This window comes from Excalfactoria chinensis, chromosome Z, assembly GCF_039878825.1.
Source record: "Excalfactoria chinensis isolate bCotChi1 chromosome Z, bCotChi1.hap2, whole genome shotgun sequence".
NCBI lineage: Eukaryota > Metazoa > Chordata > Aves > Galliformes > Phasianidae > Excalfactoria > Excalfactoria chinensis.
Window position 1 is genome coordinate 56,915,465 of NC_092857.1, and position 27,952 is coordinate 56,943,416.

At 39.1% G+C, this 27,952-nt stretch overlaps 2 protein-coding genes across 2 annotated transcripts in view; one reads left to right on the forward strand and one right to left on the reverse strand.

Moving 5' to 3' along the window:
- Positions 1–143: 143 nt before the first annotated feature.
- Positions 144–5,864, reverse strand: LYSMD3 (LysM domain containing 3). Its single transcript, XM_072359531.1, has 2 exons — positions 5,503–5,864; positions 144–3,819 (listed from the first exon to the last, which is right to left on the reverse strand). The coding sequence occupies exons 1-2, from the start codon at positions 5,752–5,754 to the stop codon at positions 3,166–3,168; spliced, it is 906 nt and encodes a 301-aa protein (XP_072215632.1). The 5' UTR covers positions 5,755–5,864; the 3' UTR covers positions 144–3,165.
- A 258-nt stretch (positions 5,865–6,122) lies between these two features.
- ADGRV1 (adhesion G protein-coupled receptor V1) overlaps positions 6,123–27,952 on the forward strand; it is a 259,889-nt gene continuing 238,059 nt past the window's right edge. Inside the window, exon 1 of the mRNA XM_072360423.1 lies at positions 6,123–6,270. Coding sequence (XP_072216524.1) covers positions 6,123–6,270 — 148 coding nt within the window. The remainder of the gene's footprint in view (positions 6,271–27,952) is intronic.

Below are 27,952 nucleotides of genomic sequence, written 5' to 3' on the forward strand. Positions count from 1 at the left end.
ACAAGTACAAGTAGAGGCCGTTTACAATGCATGCAAAATATATAGTTACAAACACATTATAAGCACTACTTTCACTGCAATCTAAAAAAACTCCTTTATTTTATGCATTTTACTTATGTTTTTCTAAAAGCAGAGGTGCCGAAGTATCTTAAATAAGTCTTGCATCCTCATTCAGGATTATTTTACAAAGTTATACTTTGAACCTTCATAAAACAGTTATACAAAGATTATTTGTGACAACATATTCCAAAATATAGCAGATTTAAAGCATTTAACATTTTATATGATCCAGCAGTGCAATATGCACGTATATTTCAAACCTACTTCCTGGCCAACAATGTGCTGTAGTTAATCTATAATGTGATTTACCATGCAGTTTGTTTTGATATCATCAAGTCTAAAAGACCAGCTTTACAATTAACTTAGTATATCAGATACAGAGGAGTTACTCACTTTATTCAGAAGATGATGCACTGCCATTCAAACTGTACTTTGGAAAAGACGGTACAAATCCCTGCATCTTGCAAATAGCAAAAACAGCTGTTGTTTGTACCTGAAGTCCAACATAAATTCTCTTTCCAAGATTATATTTTCTGATAACAGTAACCTTCTAATTTAAAACATGTAACCTAATTTAAAAACGTGCTAAATAAAATATGCTACGTAACAGTAAGAACATGTCAGACTGTTGGTCAGAGTATACTACATTTGAACAAAACTGATTTCCCCCTTTTTTTTTAACTGCTTACCGTGCCACTTTTAACAACTCAGTGACAATAAGCCACAAAACGTTCACCAGCTCTTGATGTTTTAACCATAGAAGTGGCATCACATTGGCCATCACAAATCATTTCACAGTACAAACTTTTCATACAGCCTTACAACTGGTACTTGAACACTCACGCCTGTGTTATTAGCACATGTTTTCAAGAAGAGAAAAATTATTTAACAAGATGTTTGAAAAAGAAGGGCACACTAATTTGAATGCCTCTCTTTCTGTGGAAACTGTGAGCAGCCACACTGTCACCAGATATACTACTTTCACTGAAGTGTTCAACAGCTGCTTGTAATAGTTCACAGGTCCAACTGTACCATGCTTTCCATCATGCTTTACGTTATACTTTCAATATAATGTAAAGAATACATCCTATTTTATGTTGACCCATGATGTCAGACGTGGATGCTGTTGATATGGCAGTAAAGGTTGAACCTTTCCACCAATACTGTTATGTTTAGTCATTGTATGACTGATGGCAGCAGAGAGGCAGAATAACCAGAACCCACTGATGCCTGCTGAACGTTTATGGAGACCAAACAGTGGTTATGAGCTCAGTGAAGTGGTGGGTCAAGCGGTGTTTCAGCAGTGGTGAAAACAGTGAGAATGACAGGTCACGTTCTGGACAGCCATGCACAGCTAACATACTATGAAATGAAGAGTGTCTATCTGCTCATCCATACAAATCAATTAATAGCAGTGAATATGTTGAAAAACAGCATTCTCTGGCTGAAAATTTGCTCTATCAGTGTCATTGTGCCCTCTGGATCTGCCACAGTTTCCATAAAAATAAGTAGGAGGCATTACTTTCAGAGCAACGTACATACATTAATCCAGTTCATGCTCATACACTTAAAACACCAGTAAATAACACTTGCCCCATTTTGGGGGGGCAACAGATAGTGGCACAAGCCTTTCCTTCCAAAATTCAAAAAAATAATTGTCAGATTTCTCATACTGCATACACAGTCAAGACAACCACAGGAGAGCTTACGATAAGAGTTTAAAATGAAGTTCATGATGTATTTCCATTTCTCACTTCTTTAGTCTGACTGAAGTCGGTTAACTTCAGCTTTGTTAATATTACCTCAGACAGGACCACAGACACCTTACTTCACAAGGCAAATATAACAAAAGATTATAGGCAACACATCAGCTTTTATTTAAAAATACTCAGAGTACACAAGAACCTCTTTTTTATCACCCCTCTCCCTCCCCCCCCCCCCCCCCAATATGAAAAGTCCTTTTACTGTTTGCTTGTTTTTCCTCCTGTAGCATTTTCAGGTAGGAAAGAAAAGAAGGTGGAAAGTAAGCCTGTTCATGAAACCAAATGAAACATTCAAGAAAAGGGGGGCTGAAGAATACCAGCTAAAGAACTGCGTGAAGCTGCAACTGGTCTATTCTGTTGCAGTGTCAACTTCTTGTTAGCAGCCACTGAATCTCATTTGAAGTTTTGTAGATTTCAGGAAAAGTTGTTATTCCAGATTCATGGGCGAGTGAACATTAGCGCATTCAGAACCCAATGGTAACTACTGTCTGAAGAATCAGTTGCTTTTACACTGAGATCAAATGGAGGAAGAAAAAGTCATTATCATAAAATAAAGAGTAATGAAGGAATCACAGCAAAGTTTCACACATCTCCACTTATTTCATATACAGCTGACCAGAAGAGAAGTCCAGTCCAGTCAACTGAAGGACACCGTGGAGAGGGATGTGAAGTTCTAAAGAAAAGATCTGACTACTGAAGAACATACAACATACATAGAAACATGTGTGGCATAAACAGGAACCAAGCTACCCTCCCATCAATACCGAAAAGTACTGAAGAACAGACTGATCACAGGCACAGAATTTGAATATTCCACCTTAGGTATTAGCTACTGCCTCTATGAAAGACCTCTAACAAAAAGTGGATTTCATAGTGGCAATTAATTATTGGATGATTGAGTTTTAAGAATTCTATAAGAAAAATAAAATTTTAAGAACGTAGTCTTAACTGGCAAGTGTAAACTTGATATTAAAATGTCAAGTGTGCTATGCATTCTATAAATACTTTAAAAGACAGATATCCCCAAATGCCCACTTCAGGGCTATAAAATGTACAGTGAAATTCCTTGTGTGTTAGCTCAAACTACCTTCTTTTACTTTGTCATTTATTAGAAAACAGACACCTAACAGAACAGAAAAAAGTGCAAAGCGTCAGAGACAATTTTGTATCTTAATTTATATCCTGATCTTGCACCAAGGCCTCCTGCCTGAAGCACATTACAGAATTACATCATCCATTGAACTATCCTCATGCTGGACTGCTGCCCATAAAGTTAAATCATGTATCAGTAAGCATTTTCTCCGCATTCCAGATACATTTTGCATTCTGTTTTCATCTAATGCTACGTTATATGTCTATGAATAACATTTGCCTGGGGTTTTCTGTTGTAAGGCTGGAGTTCTCCTTGACTATCAACATCTATGCTATTAGCTGGATTTCTTCCGTTTTCTATTTGTTTCTGATGTGATGCTGCTGTGACAAAAGAGGGGGCAGATTCCATTGTAGAATGGTGACTGACGTCTGCTTTCACTAAAACTTCATAATACAGGAGATAAAAAACGGGAGTTATTATGCCAATAATCAACATAATAACTACAGCTGTCCACCAACCCATCCCCCAGTCTGCTCCATAGTATGGATCCTTGCATTTTTTACTTCTACCATCAGTTTCAAAACAGACCTGTTGGGCTGCTAACGCAGAAACCACTTCATTAAGGTTCTCCCTCTTCGTATCGTTACACTTCACAATTTCTTCTATATCTCGATCCACTTCCTTTAAGAAGTTGCCAGCAGTCTCATTAGCAGTGAATTTATCAGAAGGTGATGCATCCTGCACTTCGGGGGAATAGTGAGCAGGCCGAAGAACTGTTCTTCCTTTTGGAGACACGTGTGTTTCAGTCAATACACTGAACTTTTTCACTGGAATTCTGATAGACCTCAGAGCAAAAAAGTCTTGATCATTGATAAGATTGTTGACTCTCTTGATATCTGCAACCTGAAAGAGAAAAAAAATAATAATAGTAATAGTTTAAATAGCAAAGATATGTGAATATGAGCTCTTAAAAAAGGTCTGAATTCGTGAGAAATAAAACTCCTCCCCAATGAAGGAAAGGGATAACTTATACCCAAGTGGTCTCCAAGTAGTTAGAGGTCAAAGATCAAACCTGAACAAAGTTAAAGCAAGAAGGTTATTTACAGACTCTCATTTCATGCACTTCACTTAATGTACATTAAGCAATTACTGGAAACTACCTCTGTTAAATTAACAGGACTTTGCCCTGTGCTCTGCTAGTAAAATTAGTGGCTACGAGTTCTCAATCAAATTCAAAGCCTTTGAGTAAAGATTAAAATGTATGAGTCCACCTGGCCACAACTGGTTTCGATACTATTCCTGCTTTTAAGTGCTAAGGTAGAAGCAAAGCATAACTTAGCACATCATCATCTTCCCCCATCAGGTCAGTTTCCCCTTTCCCTGTTCTCGCTCAAAACAAATCTTGTTTTCCTCTTTAAGAGGCTCGGATTTTAAAACTCTCAGGAAATATTCCATAGGGGTTTAACTGCCCTTGGAGAATGAGCAGCTTCATTCCCATACAGCAGTTCTGTGAAGGCACAATATAGTCACAAACCTCATGATAATTAACCTGATTATAATTAAGTACTTAAAGTCAGTACTTTTTTGTAACAGAAGAACGTGGAAATTTTGTCTTCTAAAGGTGCATCACACCACAGATCCTTCCTGTCCTCACTGGGAGGACATTATCTGTGAAGAAATTACTGACAGAAAACAACAAAGTTCAGAGACCCCTTCCCCTTGTAACCGCTCCACTTAAAACAGAGATTTGGGCCAAAAAATGTAATCTGGGACAATCAACCAGTGCCTACTGCCTGCACTAACCTTACAACATGTAGTGTTTCAACTCCTAAAGCAGTGCATTTATTAAGTGTCAGATTGGAATAAAAAAAGGCAAATAAAGGCAGCATTTACCTGAGTGCTCAGCAACTGCACTGCAATGCAAAGTATCCTTGCACCTTCCCCAGAACTGTATGAGCACACATCAGTTACCCTCCAGCTATTTCTTACTTGAGGTCAGTCTTGGTAAGTGAACACAAAATACCCAACTAACTGCAATGAGTCCTGAAACTTATTTAAGCCAAAGCCTGTCACTATTACCACAAAGTTATGTTAGGCCTTTGGTACATTAGCTCACTGCAGGAGGGTTATAATTTTATTACTAATGAATTAGATAACAGCATGACTCGTGGAAAACAAAGATTTTAAGTCTACCTCTGACCTTCGTACAGCTGCAGGGCTGGGAGCTGGCACAGCTGACTTCCTACATCGCAGCAGAAGTCCCGGCCTTGTCCAGCACCAGGCAGGCACGGGCAGTGAGGGGCAGAGCACTCACCTGGCTCACCGAACGCTTCCCAGCGAGAAGCTGTGATACAGAAGGCCACGCAGGTGGAGATGCCCACTTGCGACAATGCATTACAGTCACTTGTAACGCGCATATTTCGAGCGGAAACACCGCACACGAAATCAGATTTATACGAAAAGCCTGTAGGATCCGTTGTCCCTTCAGCCACTGAAGGGCTATCAGCCCGGCGCAGCAGGACGCTCTGAGGCAGCGCTACGCGCGGTGCTGGAGGAGGCGAGCAAAGCCGGCCAGCACGGACTCACCGAGCAGCAGTACTGCAGAGCGATCGCGTTCAGAGTGTCCCCTTCCTGGATGTCCTTCGTCAGCAGGATGATACCGTCCAGCCGGTCCCTCGACGTGCTCCGCCGGACTTTCTCCCTGCCCCGCGGCCGCAGCTCGAACACCTCGCTCTCCTCCTCCAGCCCCTCGCTCTCCCCGGGGTAAAGGTGGCCGCCGCCGGGCGGCTGCGTTCCGGCCGGCAGCTGTAGAACGCAGCCCGGGCCTCTCCCGGCCATGCTGTGCGGGGCGGGCGGTAGACGTGGCACCCTGAACGGGACCGCCGGCCCCAGCGGAGACGCAGGCCCAACGGCGCCCACCCGGCCCGCCCGCTCCCTCCCTCCCTCCCTCCTTCCCGGAGACGCGAGACCCGGCCCCCTCTGCCCGCCCCTCCCCGGAAGCTGCCGGCAGCCATGCACAGCGCCGCCCAGTCCTACCCCCAGCCCCGCCTCCGCTCCTCATAGCCGCCACGTCAGCACGATGGTCCCGCCCCGAGGGCTGCGCTCCGCGGCGTTGTCGGAGGGAGGCGGCTGAGCAGGGGTTGGGACGCTGCTCCGAGTTGCGTGTGCGGCTTGTGGCCGCTCGCCTTGCAGGCTGCTGTATGGGTATGGCAGCACGAGCTCTTTTGAGAAGCCCTTTGCGCCTCATTTCCAGAGTGCGGCGGCGCTGTGTTCCTGCCTGGCTCTTGGTGCGTGTTGCTTTTGCAGTGCTCTTTGTATCACCCAGTAAAGCCTTTGTCCCTGCAGAAATACCATGTACAGCTCATGCTGACATATTTCTTTCACAAGAAACTGTAAATTTGCCATTCTTAATAGCCTTTCTTTCACTATTAAAGGAAAGAAATATGTTGCTGGAGAGTGGGAAGTGGTAAGAACAGTAGGAAACGATAAGAAAACTTACAGGTCTAGTAAGGAGGTTGAGCCTGGGGGTGCTTTCTTAAGGCCCTGCAAGGATGTATTCCACTGCAGCAGGCGTCAGTAGGTGCTCCACACAGCAGCTGCCAGCCCTGGGATCAGCCTGGGGCTACAGCTTGAGGAGTTTGTTGTTATTTTGTGAGCTTTTGTTTATTTATTTATTTTATTTTAATTTTCTTGTTATTAATATTTTATTTACAGACTTTCTTGTGCAAAGTAAGAAATTTGGTCAGAAATATGTTTGGTACTGAAAAAGCCAGAAATCTTTTATGACTTTAGTTTTGCAGACTGCATGTCGTGACCCAAAGGTGAGCACCACACTGTTGTGCCTCCCTTTATAGCACAATGCTCAGAAGCTGGAGAAGGCTTAAGCCACATTTCCAGGCACTGTAGAATAGACCGTCAAAGTACAATGTGTTCTCGTTTCACAGTTACATTGGTTTAATCAATGTGTATTTAATATTTACCTTAAGGTAATACTGTTATCCGAAAGAGTGGTGAGGTGCTGGAATGGGCTCCAGCTGTAGTCACTGGGCCTGGAAGTGTTCAAGAACTGTGTGGATGTGGCGCTGAGGGACATGGTTACTGAGCATGGTGAAGATGGACCAACAGTTGGACTAGGTCCAATAGACCATAGTGGTCTTTTCCAGCCTTAATGATTCTGTGATTGTTGCATTTTATGATGAAGGACAGAGCAGCTGTCATGGAGTTATCTAGATCAATCTGTGTACATGACAGGGGGGCAGTAGGCCCGTGGGCCCCCCAGCCCCAAATATGGGAAAGGAAAAGGGGAAGGAGTGGGGAGATGGGAGCTGGGCTCAAGAAAACAAACAGAGCAGCGGCAACAATCTAAGGAGGAAAGTTTATTTTACTAACTATGATATCGGAATGCAAGATAACACAATATAATACAATCTAATTGAAGCTGAGGCTAATAAATCAAGAGAAATAAGAGAGGGAGAGAGTTTTCCAAAGACCAAGAAGCCTACTTTGTAACTGAAGGCACCATGGCTAGGAAGCACACCCACACCAGCTGCCAGGCAGTGAGAGAGTGTGATGTGTTTCCCTGTCTGACCATGAGGTCCTCTGGGACGTGTAGTTCTTCTTTGTGCTCCACATGATGTTATGATGTGGAATACCAACAGCAAAAATTACAAAACCTTGGCACTAAGCTGTCAGCTTCCAAAGAGGAAAATGTATTGCCAGCACGAAGCTTGTAGAAGCTAATCTATAGGCTTTATTGTTTTGTGGTTGTGAAAATATTGCTGTTGATGCCAAGCGTAACTATTACCTTCTCAAACCAAAGTTTGTTACATGTCAAAGAAATATTTCTAAATAGTTCAGGAGTGGAAGGTGGGATATTTTCTTTGCTACAGATTACTTGAAGGCATCTGCCCAATCAGAGCCTGCTCAGAAATAAGCTGTCTATTTTTACCATGGGTCAGATGCACAGCTTGTGCTAATTAACAGAGCTGCAGTGAACACCTTAGACACAGCCCAACATAGAAGCTTTTATACAATGACGACTAGCTTGAATTGCCAGAATACATGGCACATGCTTGAATATGCTATCAGAGGTCCTGTAACAAGTCTATTTCTGGCCAAATATAGGTTGTTCTGAAAGTAATGCTTTCTGTTTATTTCCATGGAAACTACAACAGATATAAAGATACAAATATTAGTAGAGCACATTCTCAGCCACAAGACACTGTTTTTCAGCATAGTCACCACCATTGTCATGGACAAGAGCATGCATGCTATGCTCATAAAAAACCCGTATGGCCGTCTGGAACGCAGCTTGTGTATCACGCTGCTGACACCACTGCTGAAAGGCAGCACCCACTCCTCACTGTGCTCACAGCCACTCTCGCATCTCCAGAAACATTCAGCAAATGTTAACGAATGTCAGTGGGTGACGTTTTATCCAGTTGGAGCAATTAAAAAATACCCTTTGCTCCATGTGCACTTTCATGTCAGACACCATTCTGTGTCATGGGTTACCCAGACTTACCTGTGTCCGTGACAGGGGGCAGCCACCCCGTAGGGCCTCCGACCTGGAAAGGAAGGGAAAAGGGGAATGGGAAGAAAGAACAGCAGCAGCAATCTAAGGAGGAAGACTTATTTTACTAAATATGATATCGGAATACAAGATAACACAATAAAATACAATATGATTGAGGCTAATAAATCGAACAAAACAGAGAGAGAGAATCCCCAAAAACCGAGAGGCCTACTGTGATCTCTAGGTGACACAGCTGGAATGCTTCCCACTCTCCAAGAGTCTGAGAGAGAGAGAGAGAGCTCCAGCCTGGGAGCAAGATTATATATGTCCTCCTCCCATAACTTATCTCTGGCCGCAACATCCTCTGGGATATGTAGTTCTCCTCTGAGAGCTGAGTACTTGGGACACCGCCATTCCACGGAACTGGACCTTTTAATTATCTATACTGCACATGATGTTATGATGTGGAATATTGACAGCAACATTACAAAACCATGACATTCTATTAGACTGCCCTTCTGCTGCCATCTGTCACACAGCAACAAAATGTAATGGGATACGGATGGGAAGGTTCAGCCTCTAGTGCTGTACCACTAACATCTGCCTCTGACATTGTGAGCCAACATAACAAAACAGGAGACACCACTTTTGGAATAGCCCTTGTCAGTTGGATTTTTCATCAATGCTCCTGCTGTATTTCCAGAAAGAGCAATGTGCCTTATTGAAGGTAACAAGATTTAATTAATTTCCCTAAGCTTTCTCTCGGGATTACAAGTTGCTAAGAAGTAATTATAACAAAGTGAATGAGAATTCATCTATTGAGAGGTGCCGTGCCACATCTGGCAAAGGATATCTATGGCACCAACTTGTCTTGTGTTGTTGTTTAAAGGAAGCTTTCAGGAGCAGAGATGAAGTGACTGTAGTTGTCTGTAGCTGGGAAACAGATGACTCAACCCCTATTCATGCTGCTGAAAGACTGCTTTATGAGACCTGCCGGAGCTGTGGGTGGACCTGGGGCAGTCTGAAGGCAGGCGTCATACCCAGTGATGTCTACAGCAGTGTTTGATGGCCATCCCTTCATACGGCATTCACGGCATATCCTTCTGGAGATTTTCTTTAATCTTTGGGTGGTGGAGCTACAGAAGAGGTCAGGGTGGGGAATTTCACCATTTATTTTATCCGTGGAGGTGTACCGCCAGGTCAGAATAGAACTGCTGAAGCAGCACTCTGCCTCAGAGGGGGAAAGAAAGTACTGGAGTTTGCTTTGACCTTGCTACACCCCTGTGTGTAACCATTTGTAACTAGTGACATTTTCCCATCAATAACAAAAGGGTATATTCCAAACTTGATGAACAAGACTGTAGCTGCATAGCTCCCATGAATGCTAATAGGAATACCTCTTTTCTCCATCCCCATGTAAAGTTACTTTGCATATCCTAATAGTGCATTCTCAATGAGCAGCGGGGTCAGTGTTAATCACTCCATGGCATTCCAAGAGCAAAGGCACGAATCTCCACTACATTCCCCTTGGTCATGCTATGTCTTGTGCGTCTTAATCACAATCAGGAATTTCAGTATTCACATAGACATATCTTAAGAAAATAATAAAAAGGACTCATAGAGAGGATGTTAGAGGGCTAATGTGGCTTTTAGGTCACTTTTTTTTTTTTTTTAATATATATATATATATATTCTGTCTGGAAATTTTATATGATAATGTCCCACAACAGTTTTTATGAGTCTTTATATTACTCTTCCATTCACAGTGACAGGGATGGATTGATATTTAGATGGCTAACACCAGTATCTAAATGTATACTTTAATTACTTGATTGAAAAGCTAAGCTACGAGTTGCCGAAATACAGACTCAGTGATTCATACAGCTTTCATCTCTTTCTGCTTCCCTCTGTGGCACTTTGGTACTAAAGTTCTAGGATGCAGTTTTGTCAGTGAAGATATGCAGCTCCAGTGGAGTCCAATGAAGTGCTTCCTTAGAGAAGGTCTGTCTGTGAGATGTGCAAAGTGCAAGGAGAGCAACTGTTTAAGAACTACAGAGTTATGCCAGAATTAAATAAAGCTAGATTTGCAGACATTTGCAGAGGAATTTGTTATCCTTTGGAAATATTTACATTTATGTATCTATGAGTACTGTGATCCAAGCCTTGATTCTCAAAATTTGCACAAACCCTAATTGGTCCACAGGTTTTGGACAATTTCACTTAAAAGTGATTAGAAGTACAAATACAAAACTTGATTAGCATTAATATGGTTTCAATGAGTACAAATGATAATTAACACTATTTTATTAGGCCTGCTATTTCCTGATTTCATGTTTCATTTATTTGCTGTTTCCCTTCATTTACTCGATTACAATAAATTATTTTTAATCCTTTTTAAATTAAGTATATTCATTATAGAAATACTCGGTGTACCTTCCATTTCACAGCCAGTAGAGTCCATTCATTGGCTGTCTGACGCTTTCTTTCTTTCTTTCTTTCTTTCTTCCTTCCTTCCTTCCTTCCTTCCTTCCTTCCTTCCTTCCTTCCTTCCTTCCTTCCTTCCTTCCTTCCTTCCTTCCTTCCTTCCTTCCTTCCTTCCTTCCTTCCTTCCTTCCTTCCTTCCTTCCTTCCTTCCTTCCTTCCTTCCTTCCTTCCTTCCTTCCTTCCTTCCTTCCTTCCTTCCTTCCTTCCTTCCTTCCTTCCTTCCTTCCTTCCTTCCTTCCTTCCTTCCTTCCTTCCTTCCTTCCTTCCTTCCTTCCTTCCTTCCTTCCTTCCTTCCTTCCTTCCTTCCTTCCTTCCTTCCTTCCTTCCTTCCTTCCTTCCTTCCTTCCTTCCTTCCTTCCTTCCTTCCTTCCTTCCTTCCTTCCTTCCTTCCTTCCTTCCTTTCCATGAAATCTGTGAAGAACTCACAAGTAATTTACATTTTACTTTACATGATGTAGGTACCCCCTGAATAAGAAAATCTTACAGTGAAACCAGTCAGTAGCCGTGAAAGCAGTACACAGAAAGGGCCTATAGGCCTTAGAAAAATTATTCCATATTATTCGCAGGAAGATTTTCCTGTTTCTGAATTCCTACTCATGTATCTCTGTAACAATGCATAAGATCCTGTGTAGTGTGACAACTTACACATTTTTTTAAAGATCGTCACAGATTAGTTCCAGTTTTAGCTCCATGAGTTTCCAGTTAAGTAGCTGCTTCTTTTCGATGGCACTGTCTTGAGTAAATTTAGGAACCATTTCAGTGCTCTTCTTGTTTTTTCTCTGATGGGATTTTTACCCCGTAGTCAAATCTTCCCTTCATATTTTTAAAAATTAATTACACATTATGAACTTGTTAACTTTTCTTCCCTGTTTTCTTTAGCTCTCAGTTTTTAGGAATGTGATTTGCGAGCGGCCTCTTCTCTCTGGATTTCAGTGTCATTTCTAAAGCACGGACACTAGAACTTGTGCAGTTCAAATGTGCTTCTCATGAATACTGTGTGAAACGGTAATCTATTCCCTTCCCTGTCCTCCTACAGCTGTGGTCACTAATGTTCTGTTGGTGTGTCTGAAGATCACACTAGCTATTCTGCCACACTCAGAGCATTGCCCTGGATGTGTAAGATGAGCTGCTTTTCCTCTATTCAGATTCTGCAGAGGAAAATGTTCCAGGAGACCATTGGTAACGTCCATTGGTATAGACTCCACTTTGGTTTTGCAAGTATTCAGCAGTGTTAACGTGACTTGTTTTTGTGGGATCAGCTTACCAAGTGAGCCATTTCATTGTAGTGCTGACATTTCCATTCTGGTAATATTGACATTACAAATAACCTGTAATTTTTAGTTGAGCAGCAGCAAATCTACTTGTGTTCCTTGCTGAACAATGCAAATAGAAATATTTTCATTTCTTTAAAATTCTGTTTATATTTTGTTGCTAATTTCTTAAAGGAAAATGCTTTTTGAGGGCTAATTTTTAATCAGTTTATCAGGACTGCACTATTAGCATTGCTCTATGTCTGTAACATACAGCAAAGTGTTAAAAGCCAAATCCTACAACTATCCAGTTTACTGTCATCTAAGAATCTGAATTAAACTAAATTGTGCTCTTTGTACAAGTTTGTTTGTTTGTTTGTTCTTTCCTCTCTTTACCTTTTTATACTTGAAATCTCAGATTACCCTTTATGTTATTTTGCCTATATTTGCTGCCAGTCTGCCTGACACTCCCTTGCTGGGTCAGTCTGCTTTGTCTGTCTGGTAGGTGGAATACTCCTAAATCTTCCCATAACATTACTGGAAATATTAAGAAACAGCACTGAGCCAAAGGTGTTCATGGTTAAGCATTTCTGAATACTTCAGATGAAAGATACAGAAATCAACTAAATTTTGTAGAGCATTTTCCCTGAGAAAATCTCTCATCTGTATGTAACTACATAAGTAACTAAAAAAAAGGGTGTTTTTTTTTTCCTTTGCTGTTTTAGTATAAAACTGATGAAAAACAGAATGTGTGATCTGCTCCAGCTATCTGTAATCTAGAATAATCATTAGTATGTAGCTTATAAAATGGTTGTGCTTTTCACATAAAACATGCTGGTTTTGTATTTGCCTATATCTTTGTCAGTCATGTTAAATAACATTTGATGCAAATTTAATATTATTTTATTATATTATAACTACTGTGGTGAAAATACTACTGAAATAAATCATCCCATTAGACTTTTTTCAGCATTTAAGGTATGATTACATATGTCCCATTTATGACATAAATAGGAGAGTGATCTAATAGACATGGAAACACTTTATCAGGGGCATTTTCATGAATTTTAAAAAAGATTCCCTTCACCTCTGTTCTCTTACAGCTTTTGTGTTTCCATTCAATTCAGCTTCTATACAGGATAGCAGAATGCATCAAAAAGCTTTAAGTTCTTTGACTGAGTATCAGACGTGTTAATGCAAATACGTCAGGAGTAATCCCTCCATAAGGACAGACAGTAGCATAGCCCACACAACATCAGTAAAATGTTTAGAAGGTATTAATAAGCCTTCTGTGACAAGACGTATTTAATGGGAAGCAACAAGGAATTTGTTTTTTTTCAGTTTTCCCCCACCCTCTAGTAATAAATCTTAAAAGCTTCAATATTGATTCAATGAAATGAATGGCTGAGTCCTTCTGGGGAGGCTCTGACAAGTGGACAAATGCTTCCATGGTTACACTGTGCTATGCAGTATGGTTACTGAGCTTTGCTGGTTTCCTCCCTCTGCCATTGAAGTAAAATAACAAACCACAGGGAAGCACCACACATGGTGGGCATAAACTGGAAACAACTTTAAAAGATCAAGCTCGCTGATCTTACACAGATTTTAAACAATATTGTCTTTATTGATTTATACACTGTACCCTAAACATGCATTTCACTGTTCTCTCCTCAGTATATCTCTTTCTCCTGGAACTGTTTTATTATTTATTTGAGCCACTTCCAACTTTTGATTTGTAATAGTATAATTTAAAAGGCCATGTGAGAGTGTGTTTCATATCAGTGTTAAATGCTTTATACTTTTCTAGGAACATTTTATGTTAAGTAATGTGCATCAGCACAGGCTTCTGTAATACCTACATTGACCAAAACATACATGGATTTTACCTGCGGTTGTTTTAGAATGCTTTCCAGTATAGCATAATTAAGATGTTAGCTCCTTGCCCCCATTGTACTCAAATTTCAGGTGTCACAGGGATGATAGTATAGAAATAAATTCACAGCCTTAATATTTAGAAAAATGAGTAATTAGTAATGGAATACAGGTATTTCATTAGCTTAAAACTGTTGCAGATTCAAGCATTACAGCAATAGAAGGAAATACTGAAAGCCTTAGATGTTGTTCAGCACAAAGTCTTAATAAAACTGAAGGAGATGTCTTGCATCATTTTCCCTTGAAGATCAACTCTTAGAAGAGTGTATATTACATTCTGCATTACCAGTTGGTATGTTTCTGTCTTCTGTGAGAGTCCCCATGATCAGAGTCAGCTTCAGGATGCTAAGGCATTGAAGCACTCCTTTGTAGACACAGTTCTAAGGCCAGGTTGGACACCAGGACTTCTTGCAGTCAAGAAGGTAGAGATGGTGGATGGTTATTTCTGGGGCAGAAATGCTGGCATCACTGTTTCCCAGTGGAAACTTACATTCATGCTGGATAGTTAATCTACATGGTTTACTTAAGTAATATCACTTTCTCTCAGTGGAGAAAAACAAACAACAAATCTGTAAATATTTAAACATCCCACATAAAGTACTTCAAAAACATGATCAGCTCTTAAGTTGAGGACCACAAATCATCTGTGTTTCAGATGAAAACACATTGGATTGGAAGAAACAAGAGTGCAACTTTATTTAGCAACAATTACTGCACAGGAGAAGCAGGAAGACAATTCTTGCCAAATGTTCATCTTGGTGTTTCTCCACGTGACAACCTTCAGGTCAGTAAGCTCCCACTGAGGTTTGAAAGAAGTTTTAGAGCTTTATAAGACTAAACCATCTCTTCAGAGGTGGCATTCTTTTTCTGTTATGGCACAAAATGTGTCAGAATTTCATGCTGCAACTTGATCAACAAAATCTGGGCTGCATTAATTTGAAACAAAGGAGTTACTTTCTCATGAGTTGTTCAGGTTTTTTTCCCTGCATGAACAGATTTATAGTAGTGTTTCTGATTAAAAGTCTCTTTTTTTTAAAAAAAAAAAAAAAATTATTTTTTTTTATTTTTTATTTTTTTTTTAATGAAAGTCTTGTCAAATAAGTAGCTAAGTTCAATAATAAATGGTCACAGTTATGTGACTGGATGTAATATGTGTTAAAATATAGTAAAACCTCATGAACAGATGCCAGGGAACATTTGCTTTTCTCTCATGATACTAGAAATCTATCTATTTATCAGTCTATACAAATATGAATGATTACATCTCTGAAAGTAGTGCCTCCTCTTTTATTGTGTTGGATGGTGACATCAGATGCAGATGCTGGTTATATGTCTCCCTGCCAATATTGTCACATTTTATTGCCATCCAGCAGTTGGAATTATTTAATTAGACATTTTCATTTCTTGTTATTTTAAATACTGGATATCTAAAATAAATAAATAAATAAATATCAAAAATCAAAACCCAGATTTATCTACCTATCTGCATACCAGCCATACAAAAACTACTGGGACAGAAATGTTGTCCTCTGACTTTGTCATACAGTCTCCTCAGGCTGTAGTACTGTTAGGATTTGTCACCATTGTGATCTTCTAAATATCTGTTTATTCATCAGGAAACTTTCCATTAAATTAAGGATTTTAATGTTAAAGCATTCCCAGCCCATGAAGAAGGACATGCAGCAGTTCAGGAAGGAGAGCTGTGCAAGTACTTGGTACTACTCAGCAGCTGTCAGGTGATACCCGAGCAAGGCGGTACATTTCCTCAAAGTAGGAGTAGTACTCTTCAGAGAGTGTAACCAGGTTACAACAGGAACATGACCATAAAACTCATTTTAAGTTTTGAAAAACAGAAAACTAGTATCATCATAAACTGCTGTGTGACAGTGGTCCAAAGCCTGATAATACAGACTAATCAGGCTCTGAGACAGGTGAACACACTTCTTTACTATGAAACTTAGTCAGTTCTGCCCTCTTCCCAAGCACGACTTTCAGCATAATCCCCTGAAGACTAACCTACCACAGTCACATTCTGTATTTATAGCTACCGTTTCTTTCAGTGCTGCCAGTTAGGTCTGCTGCCCATTGTAAATCCCATTCTGAGGAAGCAGCCTGAAGGAACACGGCAAGTGCATCCTGAATATCAGCCAAGCAAATAGTAATTCATATTGGATCAAATATGAAATTACAGCCAAACAGGGAAGAGTGCAAGTGCTTATGGTGGTATGTAACATTCTCAAGATGGTCTCTTGCAGAAATGCTCCTGAAAGAGACTTGCTAGCATGAATGATCATTCAAAGAAGATCTCCTTTCCACAAAAAACAAACAAACAAAACCAAGCAAAACAAAACAAAAAGAAAACAACTATCAAGAAACCACAGATCTATCAAGTGGATTTCTTACAAGTACATCACCTATATCTTGCCAGATACATCACAAATATCAGCCTCCATTTTACAATTTTGGAAGTGATTCATATCTATCAAGAGATAAATCTTATGTCGGATATATTTTAAATACAAATTGATCTTATTTAATTGCTATGCATACGCTTAATGTTCCTCATTCTGAGCTGTTCAGTCTGCTTTGGTTGAAGTACAAGAAAAGGTAATGGGCAAAAGTCTATGCAGGACTGATGTTTCAAAACTTTCAGCAATTCCTGCTTTGCTACTTGTACAGAAATAAGTTTTTATCCCAGGATTTGGAAGCTTGGAGTCCTCACTCAAGTGACAAAAATTCTTTTTTTTTATAAAGTGCAATAATTTTTTAAAAGTTAAGAATAAGAAGCATGAAAAAAAACTCAATTTTATAGCTTTTTAGAGAGATCCAGCAAATTTGATTAGCACTTACTTTTACTTTCTCATAGTATATAAAGATTGCAATAATATGATTGAAAACCAAATAGCCTTCAAATTCATGCAAAACAGACATCTGCTTTATAAATCAAAGCAAAAATGTAAAGAAGAGAAAATATTCTCTTCTGAAGCCCTTTGTTTTGTTTTGTTTTTCCTTCTTGCTCCTTTAGCTCCTGTTTTCCTTCTCAGGAATTTGTCTTTTCTTTTAACTCCCTCTCCATTGATCTTTCCTTTCAGATGATGCCAGTGAAGGGAAAAGGCAAGATTTCAAAACAAACAAACAAACTGGAGGCTATTGATTCTATTGCCACTGCTTTCAATATTAGTTTACCCACAGCAGAGCCATTTCTACCATGCAGACTTTTAACGAATTCAAATCAAAGGAAATGCAAACAAATAAACAATCAAGGGGTGTACTTAATACACCTTATTTACTGCTTTTATTGAAAAGAGGACTTAAGGCTGACCTGAAGAAATGGTTCTGTGCAATGCCAGATCTATTGTAGGCCCAATACCAGGCCCAATTGTTCATTCCTGACATTTGTAAGGGGTGTGAGCACTGTGTGGGCAGCATGCTGAGTTGTTAAAAGTGCGTGTGGAGTGTCCCATGTCAATCATCAATAACCTTCCGGCTGGTTGAGGAACACCACTCACAGAATTCCCTGGGAGCTTTGTCTTATGCTTATAGACAACAAAGGGAATCATAAGTCTCTGGAATGGTACGGTGAAAGTAAAGAAGTGATCAGGAAATCCTTAGGGATCTAATGAAAATGCAGAGAACTGCAAATCGAGTGCGAGAATAGTCAGAGTTACAGTCGTTTCAGATCAGAATGCAGTTTTGTTCAAAGTCATGCGTAAATTACTGTGAAACTATCCGTGTGAATTAGAGGGTTCTCAGGATCATCCTTTGTTTTCTGTCTCAATAATTAGCCATGTTTAATATGCATTGGTTTGCTGCAATTGAGGGCTGAGGGCTATTAAGTCAATCCCTCTGATACTGGGCAGCGTGATAACTAGCTGCTGGTGGGAGCCAAGCCGACTGTAGGGTCACTTGTCTTCCCAGAGAAACTGTAGGACAAAGGGCAAAATGAGAAATAGTTTAGACTGAAATTGCATTAGAAAACAGTAGAAACAGTTCAAAATTAGTCCTAGTGTTCATATCTAGTTTTGCTTCTGTGTATCAAATCATCTATGCATTTATCTGTTGCACCTAAGATCTTTATTTATCCACGTTCATTTGTATACAGAGTAAGCCCAGAGATTCATCTTAATATTTACATAGTGTAATTATCCCAGAAGTCTAAGGTACACAACATCTAATCTAAGATAGTCATCTACACTCCCTGTTTAGGAAATGGAGATAAACAAGCACCTCTTGGAGGCCATTCATTCCATCCTACTATGTGGCTAGTGAGACTAGACAGCTGATGTTGGGTGGAATGCTTCATACCTTCAAGCATTTATTTTGATTTTGTAAGTTAAATACTTAAGATCTTTATCTTTTTGCTAAGTAATCTTTCAAACCTCTCATCACTCTCTAGCATCTTGTCTTTTCCAGTTTACTTCCATTATTCCTGAATTGTTAACCACACAGCTCTATACAGTACTGACTGAGTCCCCAGACTAATGCTGTCAGAAGACATGCAGCGTTTTAGATCCTGTCATTTTGCTTTTTCCTTTTAACTTTTGCACTGTATTGCTTCCTTACAAAGTTAATATTAACTTCAGCAGATTCTTTGCTAACACTGTATAGTCATTTCCCTGTATCACCGTGATCTTTATTTTCTGTATACTCCATGTGCTCTGGATGAGCTAAAATCACCAAAGAAAGCTCATTTGAAATGTAAGAATTCTCAATAAGCTGTAGCAAACATTGCAAATATCATTCAGTTTCATTCAGGGCAGAATCCTGTCCTGTCTTTGTCCCTAAATGTGCTTAAATAAAGCTTTGAGCATTAATATCTGAAACTGTGCTGGAGTTATGCTTGGATTTATTTCTAAATACTAAAATGCTAATATTAGAAGAGGATTTTATGTTAGATTTCAATTATTCAATGCTAATGTGCAGCGTTATTAAAAAAGCGCACCTGGTAGGTGTATATTTTTACAGTGCTTTTTGCACCAAGTTGTTTCAGAGCCATGAACTTTCTAGCAACTTATGAGTGTTATTTTGATAAAAGAATGAAGATTTGGGACCAGAAAATAAGATAGGATCTAGCAAACTCAAAGTATTTGATATGTGGTTATGTGATGCTATAAATTAAGAATGTACTGGGAGTCAGTGCCTTTTTACAAATTTGATAGAATGGTCTCAATTTGCATGTGAGATGAAGAGTATGTTGGAAGCGCTAATGCATCTAATGGGATTTGGCCTGCACGAAATTATGCTGCTCCTGCTGCCTTAGTTTGCAATAATATTTCCATTTAAGAGCTAGTTGCTATCTCATAGATTCTGGAAATATGGTAAATACCATGTAAATGGGACTAAGTGAGTGAGTTTTCATCAGAATTCAGTATTTTCAGTGTTTTGGGGCTTAGATGCAACATTTTCTGGAAAAGTAGGAATTTTCATAACTTGTTTACCATAACATATGTGACTTGAAGAGTATAGGGACAAACACTGGCAAAGCCTGGTTACTACCTATGCTGTGAAGGTCAGCTGTAGCTCAGGATTTGCTTGGGGTGGAAGTAACCATTAAACAGGAATTAGGTACTAGTAAAATTACTGAATCCAAAACAACTGATCAAGGGACGGAGATTGTGCATCCCTGTCCAGCACTGGACTGTTGTGATCGGCTGCATGTCCGAGGGCTTGAATCCAAAATCTGTCATCTTTCAGGCAACACCTGGCAGTTTGCAATCTTCAGTAACAGAACAGTGCAGTCCTAGCTCAGCGGAGGGACAGACGAGGCAGTGACTGGAGAGGCTGGCTCTGAACTACAGCAGCACAGGGACAATTGTTGGGATTTGAAAAATGTTGTCCTCTTTCATCCCACCCCTTTTTATCTCCACAGCAGCGGAAAGGCAGCAGGAGTCAGAGGAGGGAGGAGAGTGCTGTACTCTGCGCAGACAGGAGGGAGGAGTAGTAGACTGAGTGCATAATGCGTGAGTGACAGCGAGTGTGTGCAGGCGGCTCGCTGAGTCTAGAAGACGCAGATGTCCATGTCCCCCGGTCTAGGTAGGCTTGTTGTCTCTATTTTTCTGGTTTGAGGTGGCAGCTGGCTTTGAAGCATCCTGTATCAGTGGCAGAGATCTGCATTTCCCAGCTCTAGAGTTCTGCCAGCAGCACCTGTTGCAGCAGAGACAGGTTTAGCCGGCAGCAGATAGCAAGCGTGCTGCTTACCCATGAGTGGCCGCTGGACAGGGAGCGTGTGCTAAGGTTTCTGTTGTTCCAGCAGCTCCTCTTTCTGCTTTGTAGAGAAGGGCAGGTGGAGACCACAGTCTTTCCAGTGGAAATTACTATTCACAGGGGAAGATATCAAGATGCACCTCAGCCTGAAGTGCTCTAAATGGCAGTTTTTAACTCAAATATGCATGAAACTTTAGGTGTTTTAATTACGTGGAGTAAAGTAAGTGGGGGAGCTGTGCATGCACTGTGTTTTGCATAAGTGAATTAAAAGAATGAATTTTTTGAATTATCATCTGGTAAGAAGCAAGTTGTAAACAGGTTAGTGGTTACAACCAGAAGTATTATGCTTGTGGCTTTTGATTTGCTGATTCCATTTAAAATGTTGCATAATTTGCTCTGGCTAACCTACATAAAGTTAAGATCAAATGTACACAGGACTGCTTGACAAACATCTGTAATTGTTTTATAATGAGCCTATAATTTCTTTATAGTATTGATGTGAAACAACATGTGAGGTTGTAAAAAATCTTTTTCTTAATGTACAGCCCAGAAGTTTTGGGGTTTTGCTTGTTTGTTTGTCTTTTCTTTGGTTGTTTTTACACTTTGCACCTGCTATCTAGGATGAGTCTTTCAATTAAATTATGGACATTCTGAGGACCTTCCATTAGATTAGTAAGCAAAAGTAGAATGTGACATATTTAGGAAACAGCCTGTCTGTCCCAGAAGCCTAAAGCAAGCTTTTTTCCCATTAAGTGTCTTCATCACTTCCATGTGAAAAGAGCAAGCAGATTCCTGAGGAAATAAAATAATTTGTCAAGTACTCTGTTCAGAATTGAAATAGCCAAATAGTTGGTAATGTAACAATGAATGTACTTCAAGAATGCAAAGTTTTAGTTCCTTAGTATCATTATTTCTAAGCTGATATTGTTACTGTTACTAGTGTTATAACTGATTTCTTACATGCACTTTCTTGTTTTAGTAGTTTTGCTTGAAAATATCCATGGTGTTTACTAAATTTGTGAACTAATAAGTTAACTAGTTAGTATCAGTAATAGAGCACATGCTTACTGTCTTACAATTATGATCTGTATCCTGCTTACACAGAAAATAGTAGGGGAAAAATATATATATATATATTTGCTTTTGTGATACAGTTTACTTTGCTGCCAGCATTTTTCCTGGACAGTTTATTTTGCTGCCAGCATTTTTAAGGCTGAAAAATATTGTCAGATGAACTTAAAAAAAACAATACTCTTGAATGAGAGCGACCATTATAACAACCAAACCTACTGTGGTATTCGTCCCTTGGAAACTGCTTTGAGCTTCATTTAAATGAAACTTTCCGAATGAAGTCTAAAACATACCTTGTTATTAAAACTTGTGCACAGAAATAAGTTATGCACACATTTTCAATTTGCTTTTGGCTTTACATTGAAGAAATAAGTGCTCAGGTCTGAAGATGCTTATCTTTAAAATATCTGAGTGTTTCAATGGCTTAAGCTGAAGTACTGCAAAAGCTATGAAAGAAAATATTTACCTATAAAGTATAGTACTAAAGAAAAATACAGCTACAGAGAAGTGTAAGGATCTTAGTCATGAGACACAGTTTGTGAGAAAAAATTATAGGAATTCAGATGACAAATTTTTATGACCCACAAGTCACCTATAAAAAGAGATTTGTTATACAAATGCAGTAGTTGTTCAGAATTACATTGTGGTAAAAATGAAGTGATTATTAAGTGCAGCATTTTCTGGAAGTACTTCAGTTATGGCCCGTAAGCTCACAAAGCTTTCTTTTAAGAATGCTTTGAAAACTCAGTGGAAAGGCATATTCTTGCATGATAGTTCAAAAAGAAGGTGAATTAATATTTGTTTTTACTCCATCTGGAGTTTGTTATCCTCCTAAATATCCAACTCTTGATATTATTAGAGAAAGGATGTCTGATGCCATTTTAGCTTCCTTTTATTGCTAATTACCCCTTGGGGGGCTTTTTCTTTCTTTCTTTTCTTTTTCTTTCTTTTTTTTTTTTTTTTTTTTTTTGGCTTTATGATTGATTGATTGACTGGCCACCTTTTCCATACTTGTACTTTATACTGAATCAATTTATTAGTTTTCTCAAAGAAAGAATGAGCAGAGAAAGATAAAATTATGCTGAAATTCTTTTTTTGCTCAATGAATATTTGGCCTTGACCTTCCAGAGAAGTAATCGTGTAGATCTCTATTTTTACATGTGTAATCCAACTGATTGGTTTTACTCATTTGTATAAATTGCTCACGTTTCAGCTCCAGAAGACTGGCAGGTTTAGGTATAATTGCTTGATATGACTATAATGTAATACTTCTCCTCACTGGCATAATATCTGGGTAGTTATCTCAAACAGACATTAAAACTCAAATGCTGTGCCACACCTCAATCATCAAATTCAAGCATTCTGAACCATTGCTGCCGATTATTAGTCATAGATCCAGAAATCTAAGTATTTAGTCTGACTGAATAAGAACTATATTACCGTTTCCTCGAACACAAGGATTGACAGAAGGAATCAATGCTACCTGACCATTTATCTTATTCCCGCTGTATCCTCTGTTACCTTTAATTACTCTGAAAGATGTTACTGTGTTTGCAAAGCCTCACTTGTCTCAGCCACTCTTTAAGTGAATAATCCCCCTGAAAAACTCTCAATGTGCATAAGGATTTTGAAGTTCTCTCCATATATTAAAATTTGTTTGTAGAAAGAATTTGGAAATGAAGAGTTGTGAAGTAAATATATTAAAGCATGGAAGCCAGAGTTTCATACTTTGGCTTATTAATATTTCCCATGAAACTAGATTAAATAGGCTTTGCTAAGATAATTTGTAAATCCCAACTAGCATTATTCATAAGATAAAGTTGTACATACTTAAACAGGCTTATCTGACTAAGCAATAAGCATGGTGATTTCTGTGTTTATTGCATTTTTGTGATTGCAGATTTTGGAGCAAGTTGAAGATGGAATTTCCTCTAGAATATAATAATAAATATTTATATACATACGCCAAGAGATTGATTGGTTATCTCAATTTGTATCTAGTCTAATTTTATTTAATTATGAGACTCATTTTTAGATTGCAAAAGAAACTTTATTCTCTTTGGTCATTTACCACAGACTGGTCCAATATGTTACAGCTCTGAGTGGTTTCAAGCTCAGCTTCATTAAGGATTTAGCATGGCCTTAATTCAGCCATCTGTTATGGGTTTGGCAGACCAACAGATCTGAAGTATTGGCTGGAGCTTTGGAAATTTCCCACATTTTTAAAGGTTAGGAAAAGAGCTATCTTTAAGAATAGATTTTGAATAATTCCTGGCAAGACAATGGTGAAGTGGGATAAAAAATGCATGTCATTCTCTGAAGCACAGGGTCCCCTGTCTGTCTTTAGCTTTGCTGAAAGGTAATTAGCATTTCAACCAGCCAATTTGGTTACATGCAATGAAGTACTTTAATTTGCTGCTCTCGGCTTGGTGCTGTTGAGAACTAGTTCTGTGTAATCCTCTCAAAGCACCTTTATTTCCAGCATAGTTATTGTTGCTGGTCTTAAATAACTAATCAACAAAGAAATTTCCTTGTCTGGAACTACGGGGTGCCTTAGAACAAGGAAAAGAAATAACCATTTAATAAGGGAATGATTATAATTATTAAATAGTGATTATTAAATTGTGACATAGGTTAAAAGGCTTAGAAAAGCCAAGAGAACTGCAGTATGTGAGAAAGATAGTGTGAGAAGTCTTTGAACTCAAAGTAGTTTTACTTCAGGAGTTCTTTTCTGCACATAACTACTATATTATGTGTTTTATTTAATTTTTTTCCCCCAGACTTAAGGGATTAATTCATAAGGCAGATTAGAGAGAGTGCCTTCAGAAAATCTTTTGGAAAATGACTACTTTTTTACTTAAATAGAAAAGAAGTCTTTGAGGTGAAATTCTACAAATCTATATCTGAAGTAAAATCAGCAGTCCAGTAACCAGATTGAATACACTTCAGTACAGAAATGAAACTCATTTGGGTAAACTTTGTATGAATATTTTCATATTCAATTATGTGCTTTTACAAAGTCAGGAATAAATCACTGAGACATTTATACTGTTAATTAGGCAGTGCATTAAAATACTGTTTGGATCGTAAATGTGTGTTAACTTGTAATGATCCAGTGTGGATACCTACAATTCTATGTTCTGCCTGTCTGACATAATGCCACCTAATCCCCATCATTGTTCTATAATCTACTGTTCTACACTTTACAGACTTTTTATTGGAAGATTACTGTGTGTGAAGCATTATTACAAACGGGCTGTTTGTGTTTTTCTTTTTGTTTATTTTCAGCATGAGAATAATAACCAGTATGTCAGAGGAGCCCAAAATTACTTGTTCTGTTATATGCTATTCATTCACTATGTAGTACTTCATTCAGGACAGGTATTAGGTAGTTGATACTGTCCTAGTTTTGTCCATTGGTTGCTTGTTTTAGAAATACATTAAATGTTGAGGACATGAGAAAAACTTACAAAGTGGTTACATGAATGGAAATTATTGTGAAACTTTGGATCTTTACTCAAGGAGAATGAATAGGTTGTTCCTCACTGAAGCCTGCAGAGCCTTCTCAGCTGGATTTCTTGTCCCATGTATGCAAGAGCCTGTTCCTGACACATTCAGTTGTTTCCACATAAGACTGAGTTGGGGGTGCTAATCATCTTCATAGATCTGATGTTGATTATTTACTTTGATATTTTCTTTCTTTATGCAAGAAACTGCATAATAGTGTGCAAAGGGTTCCTTACAGTGTCTTAAGCTCCATGCTGAACGTAAATTGACAGCTAAAGATGTAGGCCCCAGTCCTGGAAAACTTTGTAAAATAACCTCTATTAGTGAAGGATGTCTGCTGTTTCTATATGGGTAGAAAAGTCCTTCTGGGTTGGAGCTGAAAGTTAGATTTACCTACTCATATAAGACTATTTCAAAACAAAACATTGGCTTTTTACAGTATATAGTTAGACCTACATGTAGGTAGATTTTATTCAGTTATGTGAAATTCTGCAGCTGAAATCAGTGTTGGGCTGGTTTTCTTCCCTTCCCTTCCCTTCCCTTCCCTTCCCTTCCCTTCCCTTCCCTTCCCTTCCCTTCCCTTCCCTTCCCTTCCCTTCCCTTCCCTTCCCTTCCCTTCCCTTCCCTTCCCTTCCCTTCCCTTCCCTTCCCTTCCCTTCCCTTCCCTTCCCTTCCCTTCCCTTCCCTTCCCTTCCCTTCCCTTCCCTTCCCTTCCCTTCCCTTCCCTTCCCTTCCCTTCCCTTCCCTTCCCTTCCCTTCCCTTCCCTTCCCTTCCCTTCCCTTCCCCTCTCCTCTCTTCCTCCCTCCCTCCCTCCCTCCTTCCCTCCCTCCCTCCCTCCCTCCCTCCCTCCCTCCCTCCCTCCCTCCCTTCCTTTTCTTGATACAAACTAAGGCAAATTCAACTTCCCACTGATACATTTCCTAACACTAAAGAATAGATTTTAGACGGTGTTTGTTTACATTAGGCTTTGATACCTGTTTGAAATACAAAGTAAACTTAATAATGAGTAATTTCCTTAGAATTACTTTAGATTAAAATTATGTGACTCCTACAACTAATCAAAAGCATTGCCTGGTTCACTGTTAGACTGACAAATTATAAGGTAACAGCAAGTGTGTGTAGAAAAGGATTGTGTTCCCTTTGTTTGCTATCTGCAATCAGAAGTAGTTGATTCAACAGAGTCTGTTAGTTTTGTCTTTTATTTCCCAAATGGGTACTGGTTATGACAGAAACTCTCTAGCATTTATGAGATAAAACTTGATTCTCCAGTGATTATGATGTACTTTAAAATTCAAGGGTACACTTTAGATCCATCCAAATAGTTCTGAAGAAGTAAAAAGAAGAAACTGACAGAAATCTTGCATATTCATAACATACCAATATTTTTTCCTGTTAAGAAGAAGAAATGATTTGGATTTCTCATCAGGCTTCTGTCATGGCTACTCCTGGTAATACATATGGACATGGACACTAAGATTTTTCTTTCCTTGATGTTAGTGTCATTATGCTTAAATGCAGATGAATCTTACGACCCAAGTTTGTGCAATAGTTGGTACTGTGCCTTGGCGGCAGTAGTTTGTGGATAAGTAGGCAAGCAGCTGAGCCCCAAAGCTTCAGGGCAGTGAAGGATGGTCACAGGATTTTTTCACCTTGTAGTCCACATTTGGTATCAGTGATGCCAAATGACACGCAGGGGAATCTTCAAAACAGACTCATGTCTGACATGCTGTGACAATTAGAACTGTCCTTAGTGAGAAGGAGTGCAGAAAACACATTACTTGTTACTTACAATTCTCATGCTTTGTTCACCATGTAGCAAGTTGAAGGAAAAATAAAAGTATACATAGTAAGATTCTTTCAAAATAATGCTTTGGTACACTGCCTTTTCTACTCCCTAATAGAGAGACATACTTACCCCACATCTGAAAAAAAACACAAGCAAACAAATAAAACAAACATGACTGAAAATAAGAACCAACATAACAGAAACAAAAGGTGCAGGCTGGAGTCGTACTGTTCAAATGCTTGGTTTTGCTAGCATCACTGTTGTGTCCCTTGTGCACATGTGGTAACTGTAGGGACATGGAGGCAATTTGGAAAAAAAAAAAAACAGCACCTAAAAGTCTGTAAAAATATGTTTCAGTGTTAGTCTCAGGGTCACACTGCACAGAAAGTATAATTCTAGGAAACTGAAGTTGCTGCCCTCTGTTGATTGCCTGTACTGTAGTAAATTTCAGCGGTTCTGAGATTGCCAAAAATAGAAATGCTGAAAATATGCAGACTTTTAATACATTTCTGCAACAGGTGCAGGGAGGGTAATGACCTTGTGAAACTTCTTGCTCTGTTCTGTTCCAGTGTACTATGGAGAATCTCTTCTTTACATATGAAAGAGCACATGTATTTCTCACTCATTGTATTTTAACCAAAGATGCTGTTGGGTGCTGACATCTCTGCTGTGAATAGACTTCTGTCTGGCAACCATTGATAGCTGTAATGCTGTACTCAATGCAAAGTACTAGGCATGCCAGTTTTTGAATGTTCTACTTGGCTGGGTGTCTGTAATCATGGGGAGTAGACAAGGACAGGCAGTGAAAAGTGCACTAAACTTCACACTTGCTGTACTGTGCCATCTCAGTGGACTCCAGAAATAATAAGTAGTGATAATTAATTTTTATACTGAGGTGTTCCTGACTTTATGATCAGTTGGCTACTCTACTACTACTGATAAGTAGTGCAAAGATCAGCATTGCCAGTCAAGTTGTAGCTTCTCAGCTGGAAAGTTCTTGCTTCAGAATGCTTGCTTGTTTCTTCCAACAAGCAGGAATACCCAGCCTGAAGGATAGGGTGCTTAATCTTTCCACCTGATTTGTTAGTGAACTCCCATTTCTTTTACCATTCTATGTTCCATACCTGACATCTTATTTCATTTCAGATTTGGAATCTTTTGCAGAACTTTTATTTCCCTTCACCCATGCATGTGCTATTTGGTTTTAGGTTTTTTTATTATTAGCAGAAAACAGCCAAGAGATCTTTAATTTTTATGGAGTTTGGATTTATTAAGCATGAAAGTCA

Coding starts and splice junctions, on each gene's coding strand:
- LYSMD3 (XM_072359531.1), bottom strand. CDS start 5,754: ATGGCCGGGAGAGGCCCGGGCTGCGTTCTACAGCTGCCGGCCGGAACG. Junction 3,820..5,502: donor CTCTGCAGTACTGCTGCTCG/GTGAGTCCGTGC, acceptor TTTCTCTTTCAG/GTTGCAGATATCAAGAGAGT.